This window comes from Dipodomys spectabilis, unplaced genomic scaffold (assembly GCF_019054845.1).
Source record: "Dipodomys spectabilis isolate Male_0828 unplaced genomic scaffold, ASM1905484v1 ptg000233l, whole genome shotgun sequence".
NCBI classification, from domain to species: Eukaryota; Metazoa; Chordata; class Mammalia; order Rodentia; family Heteromyidae; genus Dipodomys; species Dipodomys spectabilis.
Window position 1 is genome coordinate 4,287,170 of NW_024870910.1, and position 22,422 is coordinate 4,309,591.

Consider the following 22,422-nt stretch of genomic DNA (forward strand, 5'->3'; position numbering starts at 1 on the left):
AAGCAATGGTTCAGGGCGTGGGGGCCGAAGGAGAAGTTGCTGAGAAGGTAGTCTAGGTTGAAAGTTTAAACTGTGGTCACCGTTGAACCATTCGATGTTTATTCTGTATAAGTAAATATTAACCCTCCTGAAACAAACTGTAAATGCAGGAACTTTTTAATATCTTAAAAAAGAAAAAACATTAAACCAAGCTGAGTGGTATAGACCTGTAATCTCAGCCACTTGGGAAGCCGGAAGAGGAGGAACTTGTGGTTCAAGACCTTCCCAGGCAAAGTCAGTTAAGATCCTAACTCAAAAACCAACCAGCCAGGAGCCAGTGGCTCATGCCTGTCATCCTAGCTACTCAGGAGGCTGAGATCTGAGAATCATGGTTCAAAGTTAGCCCAGGTCAGAAAGTTCATGAGATTCTTTTTTTTTTTCTCTTTGTCGGTCATGGGGCCTGAACTCGGCCTGGGCACTGTCCCTCAGCTCTTCAGCTCAAGACTAGTGCTCTACCACTTGAGCCATAGTGGTACTTCCAGCTTTTTCTGCTTATGTGGTGCTGAGGAATGGAACCTACGGCCTCATGAATGCAAGGCAAGCGCTCTACCACTGAGCCACCTTCCCAGCCCCTGTGAGACTCTTTATCTCCAGTATACCACTAGAAAACTGGAAATGGCATTGTAGCTCAAGAGGTAGAGCACCTGCCTTGACCTGAAGAGCTGAGGGACAGCGCCCAGGCCCAGAGTTCAAGCTCCACAACCGACAAACAACAAAATACACACAAAAAAAAACAGAAGTCATACCACATCCTACCATCCCAGCTACTCAGGAAGCAGAGGTGGACAGATCAAAGTCTAATGCTGGCCAGAGTAAAAAAACAGAGATCCCAGCTGACAAAAAATAAGCAAGCTAGAGCAAAAAGGGTTAGAGGCTAGGCTCACAAGGTAGAGCCTCTGCCTACCAAGTGTGTTGAGGTCTTTAATTCAATCCCTAGAACTATAAAATATAAAGAGGAGGAAAAAAAGTAATTGGTTTAGGCTTTGACTTAGTCTTTCTAAAGAAAAGTATGTTCCTGGAGCCCCACATAGAGTCTATTCTACTTTAGGTAATTCATTTGTAACCACTTGCACACCAGTATGTTTACTTGTAGATTTAAAGGTGCACTCTTAATTTACATATTTTCGTCTCTTCAGATTAACCTTGTAATGAATGGCTTGTCCATTTCACTGGCTCTTTGAAGAGGGAAGGAACTAATACATGGAGTGCTTGATTCTATCCATTGTTTTCTGTGTTACTACTGCTCTTTTCATTTTTCTTTTCATTTCTCTGTGCTCCTTGGGTTTATGTTCTTTTCCAATGCTGGGATGTGAACCCAGGGTTTTGTGCATATCGGACAAATACTCTACTGTTGAGCTATCCACCAAGACTTTCACAAATTCCTTCCTACTTTATTTTATTCATGGTTGTTTCTTTTGGTGAAGCCCTTAATTAATTTTCAACATTTATGTTTGTTTAATGATAAAGCCATTCAAGTTACGAATTTCCCGTGAACAAAACTTTGGCTTTTTCCCTAGGTTATACGTATAGTATTTAATTGTCAATTTTTTCAAGAAGTCTTTCATTGTAAATTTCAATATCCACGTTAGATACTTGGGATATATTCCCCATCAAGTAGTTCCACATTTGTTTCTCTTGTTATTAAATTCTCTTTTTATAGTAGTGCAACCACAGTGTAAAGTGGCCCTTCCTAGAATCTGAGGAGTTACCCAATGGGTATCTGAGCAAAGTATGTTCTATTTTCTATCTGCATGAATACACCTACATCATATTGACAGCTTATTGTCTAAACCTTGCCACTACTTTGTCTAGAAATTGCTTAGATAGTGAAAGAAAATTCTAGAACCTCAGGCCTAGAAATCTAGTAGCTGTCAAGTGGCCCATGGGGATGTTTGCTGCTGACAAACACATTCTAGAATTTGGACTGACAAACATTGGGGTTTTCAGGAACAATCACAGCCTGACCAGACGGTGGTGGCATATGCCTATAATCCCAGCTAGGTAGGAGAAGGAGAGCCAGAGACCCATTCCACGTCCTGAGTAGGGTCCTGACACCTCCAACATGTTTAAGGTATTCTTTCTCAGGTTCTAGAGCAGATGGAAAATTTTACTGATCGTCTTTTATTTCTTTCAGTGGACGTGTTGGACCATGAGTAGGAGATGAGGAATGTGGATTGTCTGTGTGGAAAAGTGACCATTTTCAGCCCCGCACTGAGATCCAGGTCGAGACTATTTTCTCTCTACATTTATTGGCATATATTAATTGTACAAAGTTGATGATTTTCTCTGTGACATTTTTAATCCTTTGCGTATTTGACATCCATACTGAAAGAAGTATATGTATCAAAGCGGGTAGTTGACCAAGAGATAGGTGTACACTTAGAATTAAAACAATCCAAGCCAATGAACCTATTGATTGTGGTTATAAGTACATGATCACATGGGTCTCCCTTTGTACCTGGCCTCCACCATGGCTTCAAGCTCACTCACATAAAGAATTCCCTGATCAACTATCTTCTGGATCGCTAACTGTGGTAACAGAATGTTTGCCCTTCACATTGCATTGAATACCAATATTATCTACCTCAATGGCAAAAATTTTGTTGCAACCATCTAAAAACCACGTATCACTCTGCGAATCATGATCATGTAAGGGAAAAACTCCACACAGGTGGACTGGGAAGGTGGTTCCCTGGTAGAGCGCTTGCCTTGCATGCATGAGGCCCTGGGTTCGATTCTTCAGTACCACATAAGCAGAAAAAAAAACACAAGGGGTGCTATAGCTGAAGTGGTAGAGCGCCAGCCTTGAGCTGGAGAGCTGAGGGGCAGCGCCCAGGCCCTGAGTTCAGGTCCCACAACTGACAAAAAATTAAAATAAAAAGAAAACTCCGCACAGGTGAGCCCATGTGGCTGAATGCCCCATTGGAAATGCAAATAAGGATTTGTGCCACACTTACTGTGAGCAAACTGTTTTAGAAAATTCGCCCCATAAAGTTAATTAAGTAAAGCCTCTACTGGTGAAGGACAAGAGGTGTATGCTCTGTTCACTGAGAACTCTGAGCTTCTGTGGGGCAGAGTGCGTGCAGAGGACTCTCTGTTATTGTTTCAAGATGCAACTACTCAGGTAGCTGAGTTCAAAGCCAGCCCTAGCCAAAAAGAAAAAAAAAAAGAATAAGTCCATGAGATTCTTATCTTCAATTAACCACCCCCAAAAAAAGAACATCATCCTTGAGCACAAAAGCTAAAGAACAGTGTCCAGGCCTTGAGTTCAAAACCCCAGAACTGCCACCAAAAAAAAACAAAAAACAAAAAATAGATGATGCTTTCCTGTTTTACATATATAGTTAATTCAAAGAATTCTATTCACCTAGCAAGAAAATGTTGTATAAATATTGACCTGTCTACAAAAGTGCATGGAGAACTGTCAGAGAGGAGGAGGAGGAAGAAGAAGAGGAAGGGGAGGAAGAGGAGGAGGAGGAAGAAGAGGAAGGGGAGGAAGAGGAGGAGGAGGAAATAATTGTAAAAGAATGCTTCTGCTCCTTTAGACCTCTATAAAAGTGAACCCCATATTCTGGTTACATGTGTTCTTCCAGGAATAACTGACAGCGTATGTAATAATAAAAAAAAAGGCAGGGGGAGGAAATCCCAAATTACCATGTCTTCTCTCTGAGTCCCGGAGCCCAGCACCAGAGGCTCAGAGCATTTGGCAGGAGCGGGTGGTAGAAGGGAACAGATGCTCCAGGCAGGCTAGCGGGGTAACATCAGGGATATGAGAACTTGGGGAGAAATTAACCAAGCGATCAAAAGCCGGCGAAGAGATATTAAGAGGTACCACGCAGCCCCCTCTTCCGTAAACAGTGCCGGAGCTAGATCCATCCCGTGGTTAAATTACAAAGAGCTCCATCCATGAAAATACGCAAATAGCTTTGGGGGAGGGGAGGGAGGAATAAGTCTTAGGGAAGAAATAAAGTCTTACTGGCTGATGAAGGCATAACAACTCTACAACAAATTGTGTTTAATGGCCGGATGAGAAGCTGAAATTCACTCCTTTAGAAGAGTTCAAGCCACATTCTTCTAGTGTCCAATTAAATAATAAATTCAGTCCCCACCTCTCCCCTTTACTCCTGGAAAGGAGATGGCGAATGCTTTCTCTGAGGTACTTGATAAGTATTTTTTTTATTCAGTTTTCCTCTTGGCTTCCCCCTCACTGAACACAGTAAATCCTCTTCCTTCTCCAAGTGAGACCCCTGTACTTTCTTCCACACGAAGTATCTTGTGAGTTTGAAAATAAAATCACTACCCAAAAGATAAATGAAACTTTGGGGTAGCTGAACAAAGAACAAATGTGTGTTCACCAGCAATTCATCATTTTTAAAAATGTGTTTTAAAATACATGTGTGTTTGGCCTTAAGATATGGAGAGAGAGAGAGAGAGAATTCCTTGAAATCCAATAGAAAGGAATGAAAGACAGAATGAATTGAAAGACTGGTCAAAATGTTTGGATTGGCTAAGTCAGTACTAGGCAAACACAGAAAAGAGTATGTCTGCTTACATCTGAAATAAAAGGAGAGAAATAAACAGCAGTTTCTGAAAACAGCTAGCAGGAATTTCCCGCCCCCCCCCCCCAAAACACACTCTGAGAAAGATAAAGCAACTCGACCTGCGAAACTGGTTGGCTCTAAAATGAGTCACGAATGGTTGATTAACAGCAAGAACTTACAGATAGCAAAGGAATGGCAACTTTTCCAAGAAAATCAGGGGGCTTATCTCCATCTTCATCAAGCACGGTCACTTCCAGAACATCATGGATATCTTTAATTGGACTGAAATAAGAAATATCAAGTGTTACACACAAACACACACACACACACACACATGAAGTCTGTTCCATGAAGGTCTAAAAACACAGATTCGCTAATTAAGCCTGTGTGTCCTCTGAGTATAAAACTACCATTTAATTAAATTCCAAAAATTAAATCAAACTGACTGTATTCCCAAACCTTCCATCATACACAATTCAGACATCCATTGCAAAAAAAAAGAGGCAACTTTTTACTGTGACATTTTCTAATGGGCATGCAATCATGGCTGAGATTGTTAAAGAAACAGGAATTAAGAATGAAAAGGAGAGATGTTTAAAAAAAAGAACAAGGAGGTAAAAGAGAAAGCAATGTCAAAGAAAAGTGAAAAGACCCTATTTCTTTCAATTAATGAAGGCTTCTCATTTGAAACGGCAAAGTGGTAAAACTCACTCTGTGCTGACATCCTTTCTTTTTAATCTCCCATGGTGGAAATACAAAACACCCCACCATGCATATTTAAGAATAATTTTTTCTTTATATGGACCAGAAGCCAGACCCCCAGTGGGAATGAACACTGGCGTCACGGACCACTGGCAGTACACTCAGAAAACAGGAAACTCTTACACCAGGCATCTGGTAGACCTCGGTTAACAACACAGATTCCCTTCTCCCATGCCCTTGGGAAACACTACGAATACAATCAGCCGCATTTGAAACAAACTTAAATTTGTTGGCACAGCCTGAGCATTTTACCCAGCCTTTGGGGGAAGGGGGGACCTGACGGTAGCATCAACCCGCCAAATCCAAAAGCCCTCCCTTGATAGTCAGGGGCCTTGCAAGCTAATGCAATCTCTGAACCTTGAATCCATCTAAGTCTCCTACATGGCCTAGTTTGATGGAGTACAAGGGGCACGGCTATAAGGAAAAGGTCACCGGGATAAGTGAGAATAGAGGAAGGCATGAGGAGTCTAAGGGTTCACAGATAACCTGTATTTTCCCAACGATGGCAGCGGTAGCAGAACATAACGCTTTGCCCATTGAAGTATTATCATAACATCTAAGCTCCCCGAATTTAGGACAGGTCTCCATTTGTAACTTTTCATTAACTCAGAAATGAATTAGTCTAGATAGATGAGTTTCCATCTACTCACAGGTAAACTTAGTGATCCCTAAGTGATCAACTTTTCAAAACTACTCTTCTAATGTGCCACTGCAGTTCCAAATAGTCTTTTCTATTATCAACATCATACTCTATACGACAAAAAGATGAGAGTTTTGTGGAAGGAAAAATAATAATAAAAGTGGCTCTCTGTACATAAAAATTTAGCAGTTTCATTCCACTTAAGGAACCCAGACTACCCCACACATTAAATGGAATCTGCCCAGATGCCCTTTTCAATGGACAAATGCATTGAGAAAATGTAATGTAAACACACAATGGAACTTTACTTATCTATTAGAAAGAATAATGTTGTACCATTCATAAGGAAAAGGAGAGACTTGGAAAAAATTATATTAAGTAAGCCAGACACAGAGCAGCAAGGGCTGCATGCTTTCCCTTGTCTGTGGTGGATAGGATATGCCTATAAATCTATAAATAATGGGCAGCACGCAAGTGAGTACAACTGAATTAAATGACGTAAAGCAGACCCTACAGAGAGCTCAAATAGTATAATCTTTTAGAAAGATTAGGTCAGAGCCCAACAAAATCAACACGAGGAAATGGGTACATGCAAGAAGGGAAGGGAATGGGACCAATGGGAGAGAGGTAGACAAATGAAGAGGGGAAGGGGGAAAATGAGGTCAAGAATTAACTGTAAAAGCCAGATACTGATGGCTCACACCTGTAATCCAAGCTACTTGGGAGGCTGAGATATCTGAGGGTTACGGTTCGAAACCAGCTCAGGCAAGAAGTCCATGAAACTCTATCATTAAGAAACTACTTAAAAAAAAACTGGAAGTATCACTGTGGCTTCTATGGTAGAGCACTAGCCTTGAGCAAAAGAAGCTCTGGGACAGTGCCCAGGCCCAGAATTCAAGCTCCAGGACTGGCAAAAAGAAAAAAGAATTCATTGTCTAGACCACAAAATGAAGAAAAGTAAGGGGCACTTGTCTAGGATCTGCAATGTCCTGGGTTTGATCCCTAGTACCAAAAAAAAAAAAAGGAAAGGCCAAAAAAAACACAGAAGATGAAAGAAAATAGTAAGGGAAAGATGGGTCAAAGGAGGGCGAGAATGTTGAAGGGATGGCACCGAGGAAGATGCACTGAGTTCCTAAACTGGTTTCTTATATGGCACCTCCTTCGTACAACCACTGAAAGACAAAATATAAATAAATAAAGCTGCTCCTGCAAATAGCAGAGGCCAAGGCACTTACAAGGTAAAGACTTTGTTCCACTCCGGGTTGAGGTTCTTGTAAATGGTATGTGTCTGCAGCCGATCATTACCCAACTCCAGCAAGCAGAAAGGATCGCTCTTTCCTAGAAAGAGAATGAAGAAGACATTGACAGAGAACACTGGCTCAAAGACAAATGGACCTCCCAAAGGACACAAGCAAAGTGAAAGGCGGCCATTCGCTTTTCCCACAATGAACTTGTGTTTGCCCAAAGACGGAAGTGAGGTTCCTTTTCCCACAAGCTCTGTAGAGGGCCAGTGAGGGATTCTGGAGCTACAAACACCCAACCAGGAAGGAGCATCTTAAAGGATCCCAGACTGATACCTAGCCTGAGAAGTAACTCTAAAAGCAAGGTGAGCACCAGGTCTCACGAGAGAGGGCACCAGCATCACATATCATCAGGACAATGCAAACCAAGTACAAGGCAGAATGGCTGTTATCAAAAAGGCAAAAAGTTCATCACCCACCAGTGACTCATGGCAGGAAAAAAATAATCCATGGGACTCTTATCTCCAGTTCACAAGCAGAAAGCTGGAAGTGCAGGTATGGCTCAAGTGGTAGAGCACCAGCCTTGAACAGCATAAAAAAAACAAAAAACAAGCTGAGCAAGACTTTGAGGCCTTGAGTTCAAACCCAGTACCATCTCCCCTTCCCCCTCAAAAAGGCAAAAAAATTCACAAATGTTGGTGTGGAAATGGAGGTGGAGATGATTATAACCATTTCTGGAAGGAATGCAAATGAATACCATCATAGAAAAAAAAATGGAATGGAGCTTCCTCAACAAATTACCACTGGGATGATTGTGGAATCCAGCTAGACCACTGTCAGGCATGCAACCCAAGGAAACGATCAGTATGTTGAAAGATAATCCCACTTTCGCATGATTATTGGAGCACTGACCCCCAGAGGCACAAAATTAACATTTTAAAAAAGGATGCGACCTATGTGCTCATCAATTTATGGAAGGACAAAGAAAATGAGGTTCACCTACACCTTGGTCCACTATTCAGTCAGGAAAAAAGATTGGTACTTGTGCATTTTTAATAACATGGATGAGTCTGGAGGACATAAGTCACTCACAGAAGAGCACATAACATGATGTCACCCGAATATATCAAAGAGCTGTTCCCGTGGACGTCAACAGGACAGTGATTTCAGGAGAGCAGAGAGGGAAGGAAAGTAAGATCTGAGAATGTCTGGCCTACGCATACAAAATCACAGTGAGGCAGGAGGAAAAAGTTCTTGCGTTCTACTTCATGACAACTTGGCTGTCCTTAGAAAGATTGTCTTGGCTCATTCAAAATGGCTTGAAGAAATTATTTTGAATGTTCTACCTACAAAGAAACCATACAGTTGTAAAACTGACAGCGAAATACCCTGACTTAATCATTACACAATGCATAAGCGTATAGAACATCTCAACAGGATGTAGTCATTAAAAACGGTATTCCAATACCTGGTGCCAATGGCTCACATCCCAATCCCTAGCTAATCAGGAGGGTGAGACCTGAGGATCATGGTTCAAAGCCAGACCTGGCTGTGAAACTCTTATCTTCCATTAACAACAAAAAGCCACAAGTGGCTCGAGTAGTAGAGTACTAGCCTTGAGCACAAAGCTCAAGGCCAGTACTCAGGCCCAGAGTTCAAGCCCAGGACCAGCAAACAAACAAACAAAGGCACTCTGTGACAGTCATCTCTTCTTTCTGCTTAGATTCTCTTTAGGTTCATATGCATACACTACTCCAATTGGAAGTCTGTGGAAACGTATAGGATTCCATGTTCAGGTGTAGAATAGCACAGAAATACCTCTTCTGGAATTAAAGCTCTGTCAGATGTGCAATCTTACATACTCAGTACATTAGAAGGTCACACGGGCCACTCTTGAAGACCATGCACACTTGGACAGACCAGTCAATTAATGTTAAAAAATGATGTTCCTCCCTTGCTTCTTCTCCAACTTTATTTCCCATATGCTCCAAAGAACAAACGAACACACACACACATACAGAGAGAGAGAGAGAGAGAAACCCACTATCCAAGTTAGATCTCAGAAATTACCAAGTGAAAATTGTCCCGTGTTACAGTTAGCAGAGGGACCTAGAATTGGAATGGCCAGGAAAAAGCTTCTGTCATTCCATAATGGCCATCGGACATGAACTGACCACCTGCCCCTAGGGTACACGGGTGCTTTGTAAAGCGCTGTGTGCTAAATTAATTGGGGGACATAAAGAGATGTGCTTCTTCAACAAATGGCCCTGAAGTCCTAGGCCAGGGCCTAATGTCCAGGGAACCCAGACCTCTTGACCTCTGACCCACGGTTCTGAGCACCGAAGCTACATTTAATCCTCCTAATAACCAAGAGTGTTGAGGTATTGTACATTCTGAGAGCCTTCCAGGAGCTTGTATTTTGTTTCTTTTTAATGTCAAAGGGCAGATTGTGGGTGAGGGTCAGTGTTAAACAGGAGATTCCTCTCCTGACTCGTGGCTGTTCCGCTCAGATGACTAGCCCAGGCTTTTACATCAGTGCCATTCTTCAGCATTACACAACGATCAAGCCACGGGCATAAATACAGCAGTTAGACTTCTCGATCCTGATGAAAAATGAATAAAAAGGCAGGATCCTTGTCAAAATTTTTGCAGAAAATAAATTAATGGAAATAATGTCATCTAGCTCTCCAAATCTCTACAAAAGCTGGAAGTCAGGCTCAAAAAAATTTACTCTCAGCTAGACACTGGTGACACATGCCAGTAATCCTACCTACTCAGGAGGCTGAGATCTGAAGATCATGGTTCAAAGCCAGCCCAGGCATGAAGGTCCATGCACAAGCCAGAAGTGGTGCTGTAGTTCAAGTGGAAGAGCACCAACCTGGAGCAAAAAAAAAGTTAAGGTACAGTGACCAGGCCCTGAGTTCAAGCCCCAGTACTGGCATACACGTGCATGCATGCATGCATGCACACACGCACACACACACACTCACACACACACCCCAAACTAATGAACGAATGATAGATTATCTATTAGAAGAAACAAGAAACTCGGCCAATATTCCAACCTAAGGAAAGTCTAATGCGCCCCACTGTTTCTCCAGAATATCACACCCCTCCACCTGTCTGACTCTACCCGCTTGCAGTATGAATTCTGCTCTCCAAATTCTAGGCAGATTTGTTAGTCTATGGTATCTCACCTAGCCAACTACCTATACCCCACCTGGTAGGAGCTCAGAAAGAGATTTCTTTTTTTGCACCTGTAACCAGAGTAGCCTTGATCGCTTTTCCTAACTATCCAAAACATACAAAGCTTTTGTTGTTGTTGGTGGTGGTGGTGGTCGTGGAGCCTGACCTCTGGGCCTGGGCGCTGTCCCTCAGCTCTTCAGCTCAAGGCTAGCGCTCTATCACTTGAACCACAGCGCCACTTCCAGCTTTTTCTGTTTATGTGATGCTGAGGAATCAAACCCAGGGCCTCATGCCTTGCAAGGCAAGCGCTCTTCCACTGAGCCACCTTCCCAGCCCCCTACCAAGCCTTTTAAACAGTGGAGGGTGCAGACACAGGGGCACACAAATCCACCATCGTGCACAGAGAGTCGCGGTCTTTCCAAGACGGGGCCTGCGGCCGTGCATTCTGTGCAGCAAGGGGCTGGGTTGGATGCGGGGGGGGGGGGGGGGGGGGGGGCGAGCAGAGCAAACGAAAGCCAGACGCCACGGTCGCCTCACCCACCGAGAAAGTGAAGAGCACACTGGCTCCTGGCTCCGCTCAGGTATGACAGCCCCCATTCCGCCACCTGGGCTTTGACAGCTACTTAACCGTGTGTCAGACTATTAGTAGGTGTCAACACGGCGCCTCCAGAGACCCCGACATGACATGCCATCAGCCCTGGCTCTGGAGACACCGCCTGGCACTTTTGATGAAGGCCCGGGGTGACTGCATGGAGGGCAGACCCAGCCCGGCGGGGCGGAGGCACAGGTGGGCACCTGCTGCGGCTCTGGCTCTCCTGAGCAAGCCGGTGCTTCGCCGTCCTAACTAATGAGGCCCCCAGTCCCCGCCGCAAACTTCAGTCACCAGCCCCCCCAGGAACCCGCCGCACTGACCCTCCGAGATAATTCCGTCAAAGCTCATTAAAATGCTGCCTTTATTAAGATTACGGCATACACCGGCGGGGGAGACGGCAAGAAGAAAAGAAAGACGTTCAAACACTTACGGAGTAATTTATGGACGCTTTATGGATTGATTCCTTTCTCTCGAAAGGTTGGGGGGGGAGGGACAGGCTCTGAGTAAGATTGAAGGGATGAATCTTTATATTGGGGAGTCACAGGCTCCCCTAATAAATCAAAACAACCAACTGTTCCTCGCCCGTATGCTGAGAGATGAGTGCTAGGTGGATGGGTACCCAGAGATTTGAGGGGGGGGGGGGTTCCTCTTGCCTATTTTGTTGTCAGATACCCAAATGACCTCCTGTATTCAAGATGATGCAAACCACCTTGACGTTGCTGTGCTGTTGGTGAACCATTCTCATGATACAAGAGTTTCAGGACCTTGTTTTAATATTTTTCAACACTTGAATAAATGCATTTGAACAGCAAGATGTGTGTGTGTGTATGTGCATGTTTGTGGGCTACAATGGGGCTTGCACTTAGGGCCTGGTGCTATTCCTTAGCTTTTTGTTGTTGTTTTTGGGGGGGTTCTTGCTCAAGGCTGGTCCCCCATTCTATCATTTGAGCCACACCCCTGCGTCCACCTTTTGGGTGGTAAATTGCAGGCTTGCTTGGAACATTCTGTTCCCCTGTTACAAAATGCTCTTCCCTGCTCTCCGCTGTGCCAACGCCCTCTCAGCCTTGAGCTATCCGCTCAAACTCCACTTTCAATACAAACAGTCAGGCACCCTCGGGTGAGAGTCCCCACCCCGCGACCCTGACCTGATGAATATCATTACATTTAGAGAGTCACTGCTCGGTCATTATTCAGTCCACAGGTGTGACGTCAAAGACCCAGAGCCCATCACAGAAGAAATATGTGCTGAAATACACTGGGATGTAACGAAGAATCAGCCACTAAGATCAAAGGGATTCACGCTAATTTGCGGAAGGCCACAAATGAACAGACTTCATTCCCTCTCCTCCAGACATCATGAACTTGTAACTGATCAATCTTTTACATCCCCCCTCCCACCCCACCCCAACTTTACACAGGCCAGGGTCCCCTATTCTGTGGCTGACAGTTAAAACAGATGGCTTGCCAACGTGGATTTATATAGTTTTTCACAAGTTCTTGATTTGGGCTCAGCTGTCTAGAATGATCTCAGGAAAAGTAAGAGCATTCCATCAGCAGCAGCCCATTCTCTCCCAGGCCATGTTTTCCTCCTAGAAAATATGGTGTCTTTAAGAGAAGATGTATCTCTACAGGTAGGACTTTCAGAAACAGACAATGAAAATCAACCAGAAAACGGGCATGTGGCCTAAAATTACGAGCGAACAATAACCACAAGGCAATTCTTTCCTGACACAAACAGACTTAACGCCTCAGAACGAAATTACCAAACAGCTCAAAGCTACTGATAATCTTTCACAGAAGTAACTCAAAAGTCAGTCTTAGACTCTAAGCAGAAAAAATAAAATTCCGCCGTGTATTTTGGGGGGTTTTCAGTGCACTGAGATTATCATGTTTTGGTCACCAGTTACAAAGAACAGCATTTTTATGTATAAGAGTTGATGAGCTCACAAAACTATTTTATATTCATAAGACTGCAGTCCAGATTGCCAAAAATAGAAAAAGTACAAGGATTAAACTAGTTTAGCATGATAATTCCCCTAACACAAAGCTTTTTTTTTTTTTTCATTTTTAGCAGGAGAAACAGAATTTTAAAAAAACAGCAAAGTATTTATGAGCGGCAACTGTAGATTTTAAAAGCATGTGAAAATTGAACTACGTAACTTGAAGGTAGAGATGGGACTAAAAAGATGGGGGAATGAGAGGAGGGGTAACATTGGTTAAGATGCATTGTGCTCACAATCTGACTTGTAGAATTTAAAACCCCTTTGTACAACTACTTAAAATAACAATGATAAAGCCAAAAAACATAGTGATTGGAGAGCTGAAGAGGGGAGCGATGCTTGTATTCCCAAAAATCAAGGAGATGATACACAATAATTCAGCAAAAAGAAATCCTTGGAAATTTCACATCTCTCCCACTAGACTCCGCTAAAATAAATGTAATAAAGAATGAAGGAGGGCTGGGAAGGTGGCTCAGTGGTAGAGCGCTTGCCTTGCGTACATGAGGCCCTGGGTTCGATTCCTCAGCACCACATAAGCAGGAAGAAAAAAAAAAGCCAGAAGTGGTGCTATGGCTCAAGTGGTAGAGCGCTAGCCTTGAGCTGAAGAGCTGAGGGACAGCGCCCAGGCCCAGAGTTCAGGCCCCACGACCAGACCCAAAAACAAAAGCAAAAAAAAAAAAAAGAATGAGGAGAGCATCATTTGATGGGTATGTTAGTTCTGTTTACCTAAAGTTTTAACCCTCAAAATACTTATGAAGATGTCAGGGAGCCAAGGGCAGTTTGAAAGAACTAGGAAGTCCTTGTCTGGGGGCCTCTCTCCATCCTGGTCCATCAGACGCATGGATTCATGCAATTGCAGAATGAATGGGAAGCTGAGCTAAAGCCAGAAGAGCTTGAGCCTGCATTTTAAACGTGCCAAGAGCACCTCCTAGTGGCACAACCCCTTCTGGTCCTCGCGTGGTTGGGTGAAATTTCTCATCTACATGGAAGACACAGATTGCCCTCCACCTCTCCATCAAGGATAAGCAGTTACTTATTTCTCAAATGTTCCTGGCACTGTCAATTGTATCTCTTCTGATCCTCCAGGGAGCAAAGGCTTTGGTTGGTTTTTCATTGTACTGCAGACCAAAGCAATGGATAACACTAAGGATCATGGCAATCAGACTTGAGTTCCTATTGTATGTCATGGCTGCTGGCCACTTAGGAGTATTCACTATATCCATACTGCCACCTCGTTTTCATATGACTTCTCTTTTCCACCCACATTTCTTTTTCTCCCCATTTTGGTGGGCATGATGGCACCGGTTGTTACACCAGCAGCTGGAAGACTGAAACAGAAGGATCACACCAGTTTGAGGTCAGCCCGGGCAACAGAGAACCCTGTCTCAGCCGGGGCCCATGGCTTACAGCTGTAGCCCTAGCTAGTCAAGTGACTGAGATCTGAGAATCACGGTTTGAGGCCAACCTGAGTAGGAAAGTCCTTGAGACGCTTATCTCCAATTGGTCACCAAAAATGCCAGAGGTGGGAGGTCACCAAAAATGCCAGAGGCTCAAGTGATAGAGCCAAGCTTGTTTAAGTCCCTCTCTACTGGCACACACAAAGAGAAAGACACAGAAAGACCAACAGAGATTCTGACTCTAGCACAGCAACCACCAAAAGTTAGATTGCGACTGTGTGGATTAGGCCTTTCTAGACGAGAGCTCATTAGAAAGTTCACACAGAAGCTTGATGCTTATAAGAAACATAGCAGGTGAAACTGGATTCTAAAACCCAAAAGTACTTCTGGAATAAAGACATATTTAGCAAATCAGAAGAATCATTAATTTTCTCATAAATAATCCAGAGATAGTAAAATACAAGATCATTTAGTCAAACTACACAGTTTTATTTCATTTTTAAGCAGTTCTTTCCTTTTTTTCCCATATTTGAACCCTTTGATTTTTCACTCCAAAATGATCTTGTGAATACGTTGAATGAAAACAAAACAACCATTCTCCCCCATACCCATTCCCCCATAAACAAGATTTGCCGAATATTATGGATTTTGCTAAGACTTTTTGTTTGCTTGTTTGTTGTTTGTTGTTTGGTTGGTTTTCATTATTTTCTTATTTGGTTATTTTTGGTTTTGTTTGTTTCAAATTCTTCTACCATTTGGTTGTCAAAGACCTATTTGCAGATGATACATTAGCCATAAGTAACTGATGTACATCAATACTGATACCATGGGTAAAATAAATTAGGTTATAATATCCACATGTGGATATTGTTGTAAATAAAGCTTTAAAAAATACTTTGAATACATTAGTGCTAGTTCCTTGAGATCAAAAATCTCCAACTACAGAAGAAGGTTTTTGGGGTTTGTTTTTTTTTTCTTACAAATACTGCTCAAGGCATAATAAGGAAGTTCTCTTAGAGGCCTTAAAACATTTCCTGAGGCGGTAACGATACAGATTCAACACAAAGCTGTACCAAAGCACTTAGAAGACAAAATAGTTCATCCTTGAAAGTTACTAGATAACCCTAAATATGTGTGTGAAACCCACAAATGTCAAAGGCACATGGGAAAATAGTTGCCTTAAGTGTCAAAGGCCCTTGTGAAAACAGCTAATATCTTCAGAAGACGCAACTACAAAGAGAGGGGAATTAGGGAAAAATGTCCACAGCAGGTGCAATGCATTAATGAATATTAAACGATCATTTTTCCAGGGGTTTCAGCCACAATCCTTAAAAATGTATTCTCTTCCAACTTGACCCAAAGCATTATCTTTGAATCTGCTTCCCGTTTCCTTTCCTTTTCTAGACGCTGGGAAGTTGTGGATTCTGCTGCTGTTGTTCTGTACCTGAAAAATCTGCTGCTAGGAGGTCCACAGCTTTTAGAACCTTCACCTGCAAAATGCCAACATCCTTTGTGTCCTTCAGGGAATTCTGCAAAGCCTGCGGGAGAGAAAAGCCACAGGTTGAGGACAGCGCCCTAAGATACCACAAACACCCGCAAATCACACAGGAAGGACAGTGTAGGTTTGCCTTCCCTTCCTTGTGAAATTCCTAGCCACGTATGTATGGAATCTGCATATACAATATATATATATATGCATACACACACCTACATACATACACACACACACACACACACACACACACACACACACACATTATGCCAGCCAACAGGACACGTCGACATTTCTAACAGCCAGATTAAAAAGCAAACTGACTGAGAATTAATTAACTGCAACCTCAAAATAAACAAATTAGAAGCGCCTGCAATCTGCTTTTCACATCGCCCCCTGGTGTTAGCTGAGATACCCCACCGGGAAAATGTGTGGGTAGAATTACACTCGTTCCCTTCTTTTTCTCTTTAATTCAACTTTTAAATGTTGCCTCAAAGGCAACATTATTCTGATCTAGTTAGGATCAACTTTATGGAGACCAGAGGACTAAACAGAGGCCCGACGTAGAGATTACCCATGGAAAGAGTTGAGGGTTACAAGTAGTGAATTTGTTTTTTAATGTTTTAGCCGAGTCTTTAGACATTTTAGCATTCATGTACCGTGTGTGTATGTGTGTGTGTGTGTGTGTGTGTGTGTGTGTGTGTGTGTGTGTGTGTGTGTGTGTGTGTGTGTGTGTGTGTGTGTGTGTGTGTGTGTGTGTGTGTGTGTGTGTGTGTGTCACTCCTGGGAAATGAACTCAGGGCCTGGGTGCTGTCCTTGAGGTTGTTTGTTCAAGGCTAGGGTGTTCTACCACTTGAGCCACAGCTCTACTTCCAGCTTTTTGGTGGTTAATGGCTCTGAACCTGGATCCTCAGATCTCAGACTCCTGAGTAGATGGGATTATAAGTGTAAACCACAGGCACCCGGCCCTAAGACCTTTCAAACATTGTTTCTCCTTCGTATGTTCAGCCTAAATGAATCAATTATGTAATTTCTAAGCTAACATGAAAGGACTAGAACAAAATGATTTAATAATTTAGAGATAAACGTCTTAGAAAGAGTATTGATTATTGCTGGGCACCAATTGCTCATGACTATAAGCCTAGGTATGCAGGAGGCATTGATCTGAGGATTGCAATTCAGAGGCAGGAAAGACACAGAAGTCCGTGAGACTCCATCCCCCAAAGAACCAGCAAGATGGAGAATAGAAGTGTGACTAAAATGGCCATGAACACAAAAGCCCTGTGAAAGCATAAGACCCTGAGTTCAAAGCCTGGTAGGGGTGTACACACACACAACATATCATCTATTTTTACAACCTAGCTAACAAACAAATCCAGGGTCCTTTAGGACATTTTTGACCAGCATGTTCCCTTAACAAACACTAACTGCTGAGCACCAGGGGCTTGTGCCTATCATCCTAGCTACTTGGGAGGCTGAGATCTGAGGATCATAATTCAAAGCCAGCCAGAGGGGAAATATCCAAAGAAACTGGAAATGGAGCTGTAGCTCCCATGGTAGTTGCTAGCCTTGAGCATAAAAGCTCAGCGACAACATTCAGGCCCTGATTTGTGTGTGTGTGTGTGTGTATGTGTGTGTACGACAACATTCAGGCGTGTGTGTGTGTGTGTGTGTGTGTGTGTGTGTGTGTGTGTGTGTGTGTGTGTGTGTGTGTGTGTGTGTGTGTACAAACCCACTTTGTGTTTCAAACCATTTACAAAGATTACTCCTCATACCCTGAGGCATTATTCGTGGCTACCATGACTACTGTTACTTTATAAATACAAAACAAGTCGCATGGATTTCATCCATTTCTCTACTTATTCGTGGGAAAGCTGGGGGGGAGGAAGGGGTAAGTTTCCATTTTCACCTTCAAACTTTCGTTTCCTAGTTAAGGAAATGAGTCATCAGAGAGAATGTCAATAGTAAATTCTGTCCAAACTCCACACTACGTCAACCTGACATGTAGATTCTGGGCTGAAAATGAGACATGGAGCTAGGATTTGCACCCCTGAAGACAGAGAATTATTCAACTGATCAATACGCCACGGCTCCGGGAAGCACAGAAAGATACAGCCATTGAATAGGGATCCATCTTTGTTTCGCTCCTGTAGCTTGCTTATAACATGTTTTGCAGGGATGGCAGACACGTATCGATTTGCACAGGAGACAAAAAAAAAAAACCCAGAATGCAAAAAAAGGCACCTAGAAAAGCCAGAAAACTAGAATAAACAGAGAAGGCAAAGCCTTTTGCTCTACCACTGAGGAGTGGTTTGTGGTCCAGGACATAGCATAGGGGAAAAGAAAAAAATCACCCATCACTCAGTGCCCGCCCCCCTGGGAACAGAAGTAACAAACAACATCCATTGTACTGCATGCCTCCCTCCAACTCAACTAAGACTCGTGCACCCCCCTCTGTACGCAGAGCAATGTAGACATTAAAGAGTTAAGGAAGTTACTTTTGTTTAGCTTCTATTAAAATTCCTCTTTCTACATGCAGGAGTGGATGCCGTGAAGATGTCACTGATCTTCCTAAAAGCTAAATACTTCCTAAAGGCGATACTACACAGTATTTTTTTTTCTTCTCTTTAAATAGCCTAGGCATATTCCTTTCACCTTCAAACTAATGCATTAACCCCTAGCGCGGTCTGACACCTTGTTTTATGAGATGCACCATTAAACTTGGGACAAAGATCTCCCTGGATGCAGTTTTTCAGGGAACAGACGTGGTGTGGGGAGGGGCGGGGGACAGGAGGGTAAATGATGTGGCAAAGCACTCACATAGCGCTGGCAAATCTGCTTCCGCTCACTGGGGTCTTCTAAGGGGCAGACACACAGATCTGAGATGGAGACCCCCACACAGGGCGTAAGTGTGATCAACATGAGGAGAGACCCCGGGCAGCTGTCTAAGGGTAGTTCCAAGCAGTTGCCCTGTTTCAACGGGAAGGCAGAGATATCCACTTTACACCTAGGAAAAGAAAAAGAATTCAGGGAAAGAGAAATGGGTTACTTCAGGCCACGGTGAAGCCCTTGAAGCCCAGCCCCAACCCCAGCTCTGCCTTCGATCAGTTTTATTGGACAGTGGAGGGACACAGAGGCTGCTGCGGTCCAGGATCTGCACTCACAGCTAGTATTGTCCTAAAATGAAGGAAAGGATGCTGGGTATGGGTGGCTCATGCCTGACATCCTAGCTACCCAGGAGGCTGACATCTGAGGATCATGGTTCAAAGCCAGCCTGGGCAGGAAAGTCTATGTGACTCTTATTTCCAATTAACCACTTTTGAAAAAAAAAAAAAAGCTGGAAGTATAGCTCAAGTGGTAGAGCGCCAGCCTTGAGCAAAAGAGCTTAGAGACAGTGCCCAGGCCCTGAGTTCAAGCTCCAAGACTGGCAAAAAAAAAAACAAAACAAACAAATAAAATTAAGGAGAGAAAGAAGTAAAAACAAATCAAAGAGAAGACAACATCAGGGGCTTAGTAAATGAGAAGAGAACAGAGAGAGGTCTCTGCCAAGTTAGAGCTACAAAAGGACCAGGAAAGTCTCGGGGAGTGTTAATGCCAGCTGGTGAGTTTTTATTTAAAGCAACATTTAAAGTATTTTCTGAGCAGGCTGGGTGCCCCAGTGGGTTTTTCCTGGACAAATGGAGCACGAAGTATTGCTAACTGATCCCATTTCCTCACCAAGCCAAGAAAGGTTCTCCTCCATCCACACGCTTTCTGCTGCTTTTTATTTTCTTTTTGCCAATGCTGGGGCTTGAACTCGGGGCCTGGGTGCTGTCCCTGAGCTTCTTTTGCTCAAGACTAGCACTAGCACTCTACCACTTGAACCACAGCACCACTTCCAGATTTTTCTGTGTAGGTGGAATCGAACCCAGGGCTTCATGCATGCGAGGCAAGCACTCTACCACTGAGCCACCTTCGTTTCTTAACAGCCAGTCTTCTGGCACCACTGAAATCCTCCTCCTTCAGGATTTCTCCCACACTGGGAGGCACAGCCCTCACTCTGCGGTACTGCCTGCTATGTGCAGCAGCCCCAAACATAGTACCCCAGAAAGCAACCTTATCCGCACCCGATCCAATGACACCCCAGCAGCTCCACTACACAACGTGGCCTCTACTTCCTGAATAAACGAAGCTGCACATACAAATAGATCCTCGTGAATCAGGAAACACATGCAGTTATAACGTCAGTGTTGTCTAGCCACTCTTTTGCTTCTTCCCTTACATTAGAAAAACAGCTGAAATAAATGTAGTCCTCCCAGGCTGAGAACCCCAGAGTGTTCTACACACCGAAAGGAAATAGGGAATAAATGACTCCTTTTCTTTCTTCTTTTTCTAGAGCAGACATATTAAACCTTTTCTCTCTCCACCACAGGCAGTGAATGTGCTGATTTTGGATTGTTTCTGACCTCCTGCGCTTGTCTTTCACCATTAATTCTGTGGCCTTTTAATGTTTCTAATTCAACACATAATTTTACCGTCTCCATCAGCCAAACCTGTTCAAGTTTTCCTTGCCGACCACGGGCTTTTAACCTCGTATTCATTACCATAACTCTATGTTTTATATTACAGACTGGTTCAGCTTTTAACTTCCACGCAAAGGGGCAGGAGAGAGTGTGAGAGTTTTAAAAGCTGAACATCTCAGAGGCTAAAGAACCAGGGAAACAGAAGTAAACAGTAAACGTGCCAAGCCTGGCTGTAAAAGCAGATCAATGATCCTGGGTGCCAATTTGTCCAGAGAAAATACACCGGCCCTGATTTTTCACTGCCGGAAAGCCACTAATAAATGTGGAGAATGTCACAGCCGCTTTATAAGACACCATCTGGCACTGAGAGGTGACCAAGAGGCAGGCCAAAATGGGCTCGTGGATTCTTCTTCTCAACCTTTCTTGACTAGATGAAGTCTAAGAACATTCCATCAGAAGTTCATCTCTAAAATCAGCCTGAAATGAAGAAGTACCCATTTAAGAGAATAGGATTTCTTTGAAACAGCACACAATGGAATACTCTATATTCGTAGATACTCAAGAGTTCTACACTTTATTAAAAAAATAAATCTTGAGAGTGGGTTAAGTCTAGACCCAAGTCAGGTATAGGTAGGTAGGTAGGTAGCTCATGTCTATAACATTAGCTACTCAGGAGGCAGAGACCAGAGAATTGAAGTTCAAAGCTAGCCTGGACAGGAAAGTCCATGAGACTCTTATCTCCAATTAACCACCAAAATGTCAGAAGTAGAGCTGTGGCTCACAGGGGTAGGTCATAGTATTTTTTTTTAAATAGTGGGTTTTAGTAGCCATACTTCATTATTTAAATTGCAGACTTGAAAATTGTCAGAGTAAGGGGTTTTCTACAGTTGCCTTCTAGAAAAATACCCCCAAATTACCAACAAGAGCACTCGCCATAGACAACGTCAACAGCCACTGTCACTTAGCAGGTTCAAGCTGGTGGTGAACCCCTTGTACAACCAGAGAGGAGACTCTGGGGCTCACTGTCCTGGAGATTTGTTCTACCTTCGTGTCAAAGTGCCTACAGTGGGAAGCTTTGCTCTGAAAAAAAAATCCACCTCACCCCCAGGAGGCTTTAATGACTTATTCAAGGTCAAATATGAGACAGGACCTCAGGAGACAGTTGTCACTTGTTTCATTGTTGGAAAATCTTCTGATGCGAAAAGGAGAAAGAAAGAAAGAAGGAAGAGAGAGAGAGAAAGAAAGAAAGAAGGAAGGAAGGAAAGAAGGAAAGAAAGAAAGAGGTATTCAGACAACAGCCAGGACATAAAATTCCTAAATATAAAATACTTAAGAACATAAAATATCCAAAGCCTGAGAATGAAGGGAAAGATGAAAAAAGCAATCAAGAAAGAACTGTGAGTAGCCTGTCCAGCAACACCTTCAAATCCGAGCAGCTGTGCTTCTGGTGAGGACAGGTTTCTCTCCAACTAAACTTTCCTGCAAAGAGCGGACGTGAAGTCAGCCCCCAAGAGATGCTCCCGCTATTTTCCACACCAACAGGAGAGGAAACAAAGGGAAAAGATACTTAAAAAAAAAAAAAAAGCAACACATGAAGAAGAAGGAAAGAAGAGCCAGAGATCAAAGTCCACTTCTCAGTTACAAACAGGAAATAGCTAAATCATCAATGCATCTCAAAAATTAATAATAAGCCGGGTGCTGGTGGCTTGTGCCTGTCATCCTAACTACACAGCCACGGGGAAGGAAAGCTGGAGAGACTCTTATGTCCCATGAACCACCAGAAAACTGGAAGTGGAACTGTGGCTCAAGCGGTAGAGCACTCGCCTTGAGCTGAAGAGCTGAGGGACAGCGCCTATGCCCAGAGTTCAAGTCCCACAGGAGACAAATAATAATAATAGTAACAATAATAATAATACCCACTAGATTGTAATGGGGCAACTTCTGTTCTCCCTGGTCTCTGTGAAGCAACCCAACTTTTCATTGAGGAAAGAGCTTCCTGTCCAGTGATGGACACTGCACAACCAATGCCC

At 43.3% G+C, this 22,422-nt stretch overlaps 1 protein-coding gene across 2 annotated transcripts in view; it reads right to left on the minus strand.

Moving 5' to 3' along the window:
- The window catches only part of Mctp2 (multiple C2 and transmembrane domain containing 2), a 136,378-nt gene that overhangs the window by 55,687 nt on the left and 58,269 nt on the right, over positions 1–22,422 (minus strand). For both annotated transcript variants that reach the window (XM_042698563.1, XM_042698564.1), the window contains 4 exons: positions 18,711–18,897; positions 15,843–15,936; positions 7,218–7,320; positions 4,760–4,862 (listed from right to left, as the gene is read on the minus strand). In XM_042698563.1, coding sequence (XP_042554497.1) covers positions 4,760–4,862; positions 7,218–7,320; positions 15,843–15,936; positions 18,711–18,897 — 487 coding nt within the window. The remainder of the gene's footprint in view (positions 1–4,759; positions 4,863–7,217; positions 7,321–15,842; positions 15,937–18,710; positions 18,898–22,422) is intronic.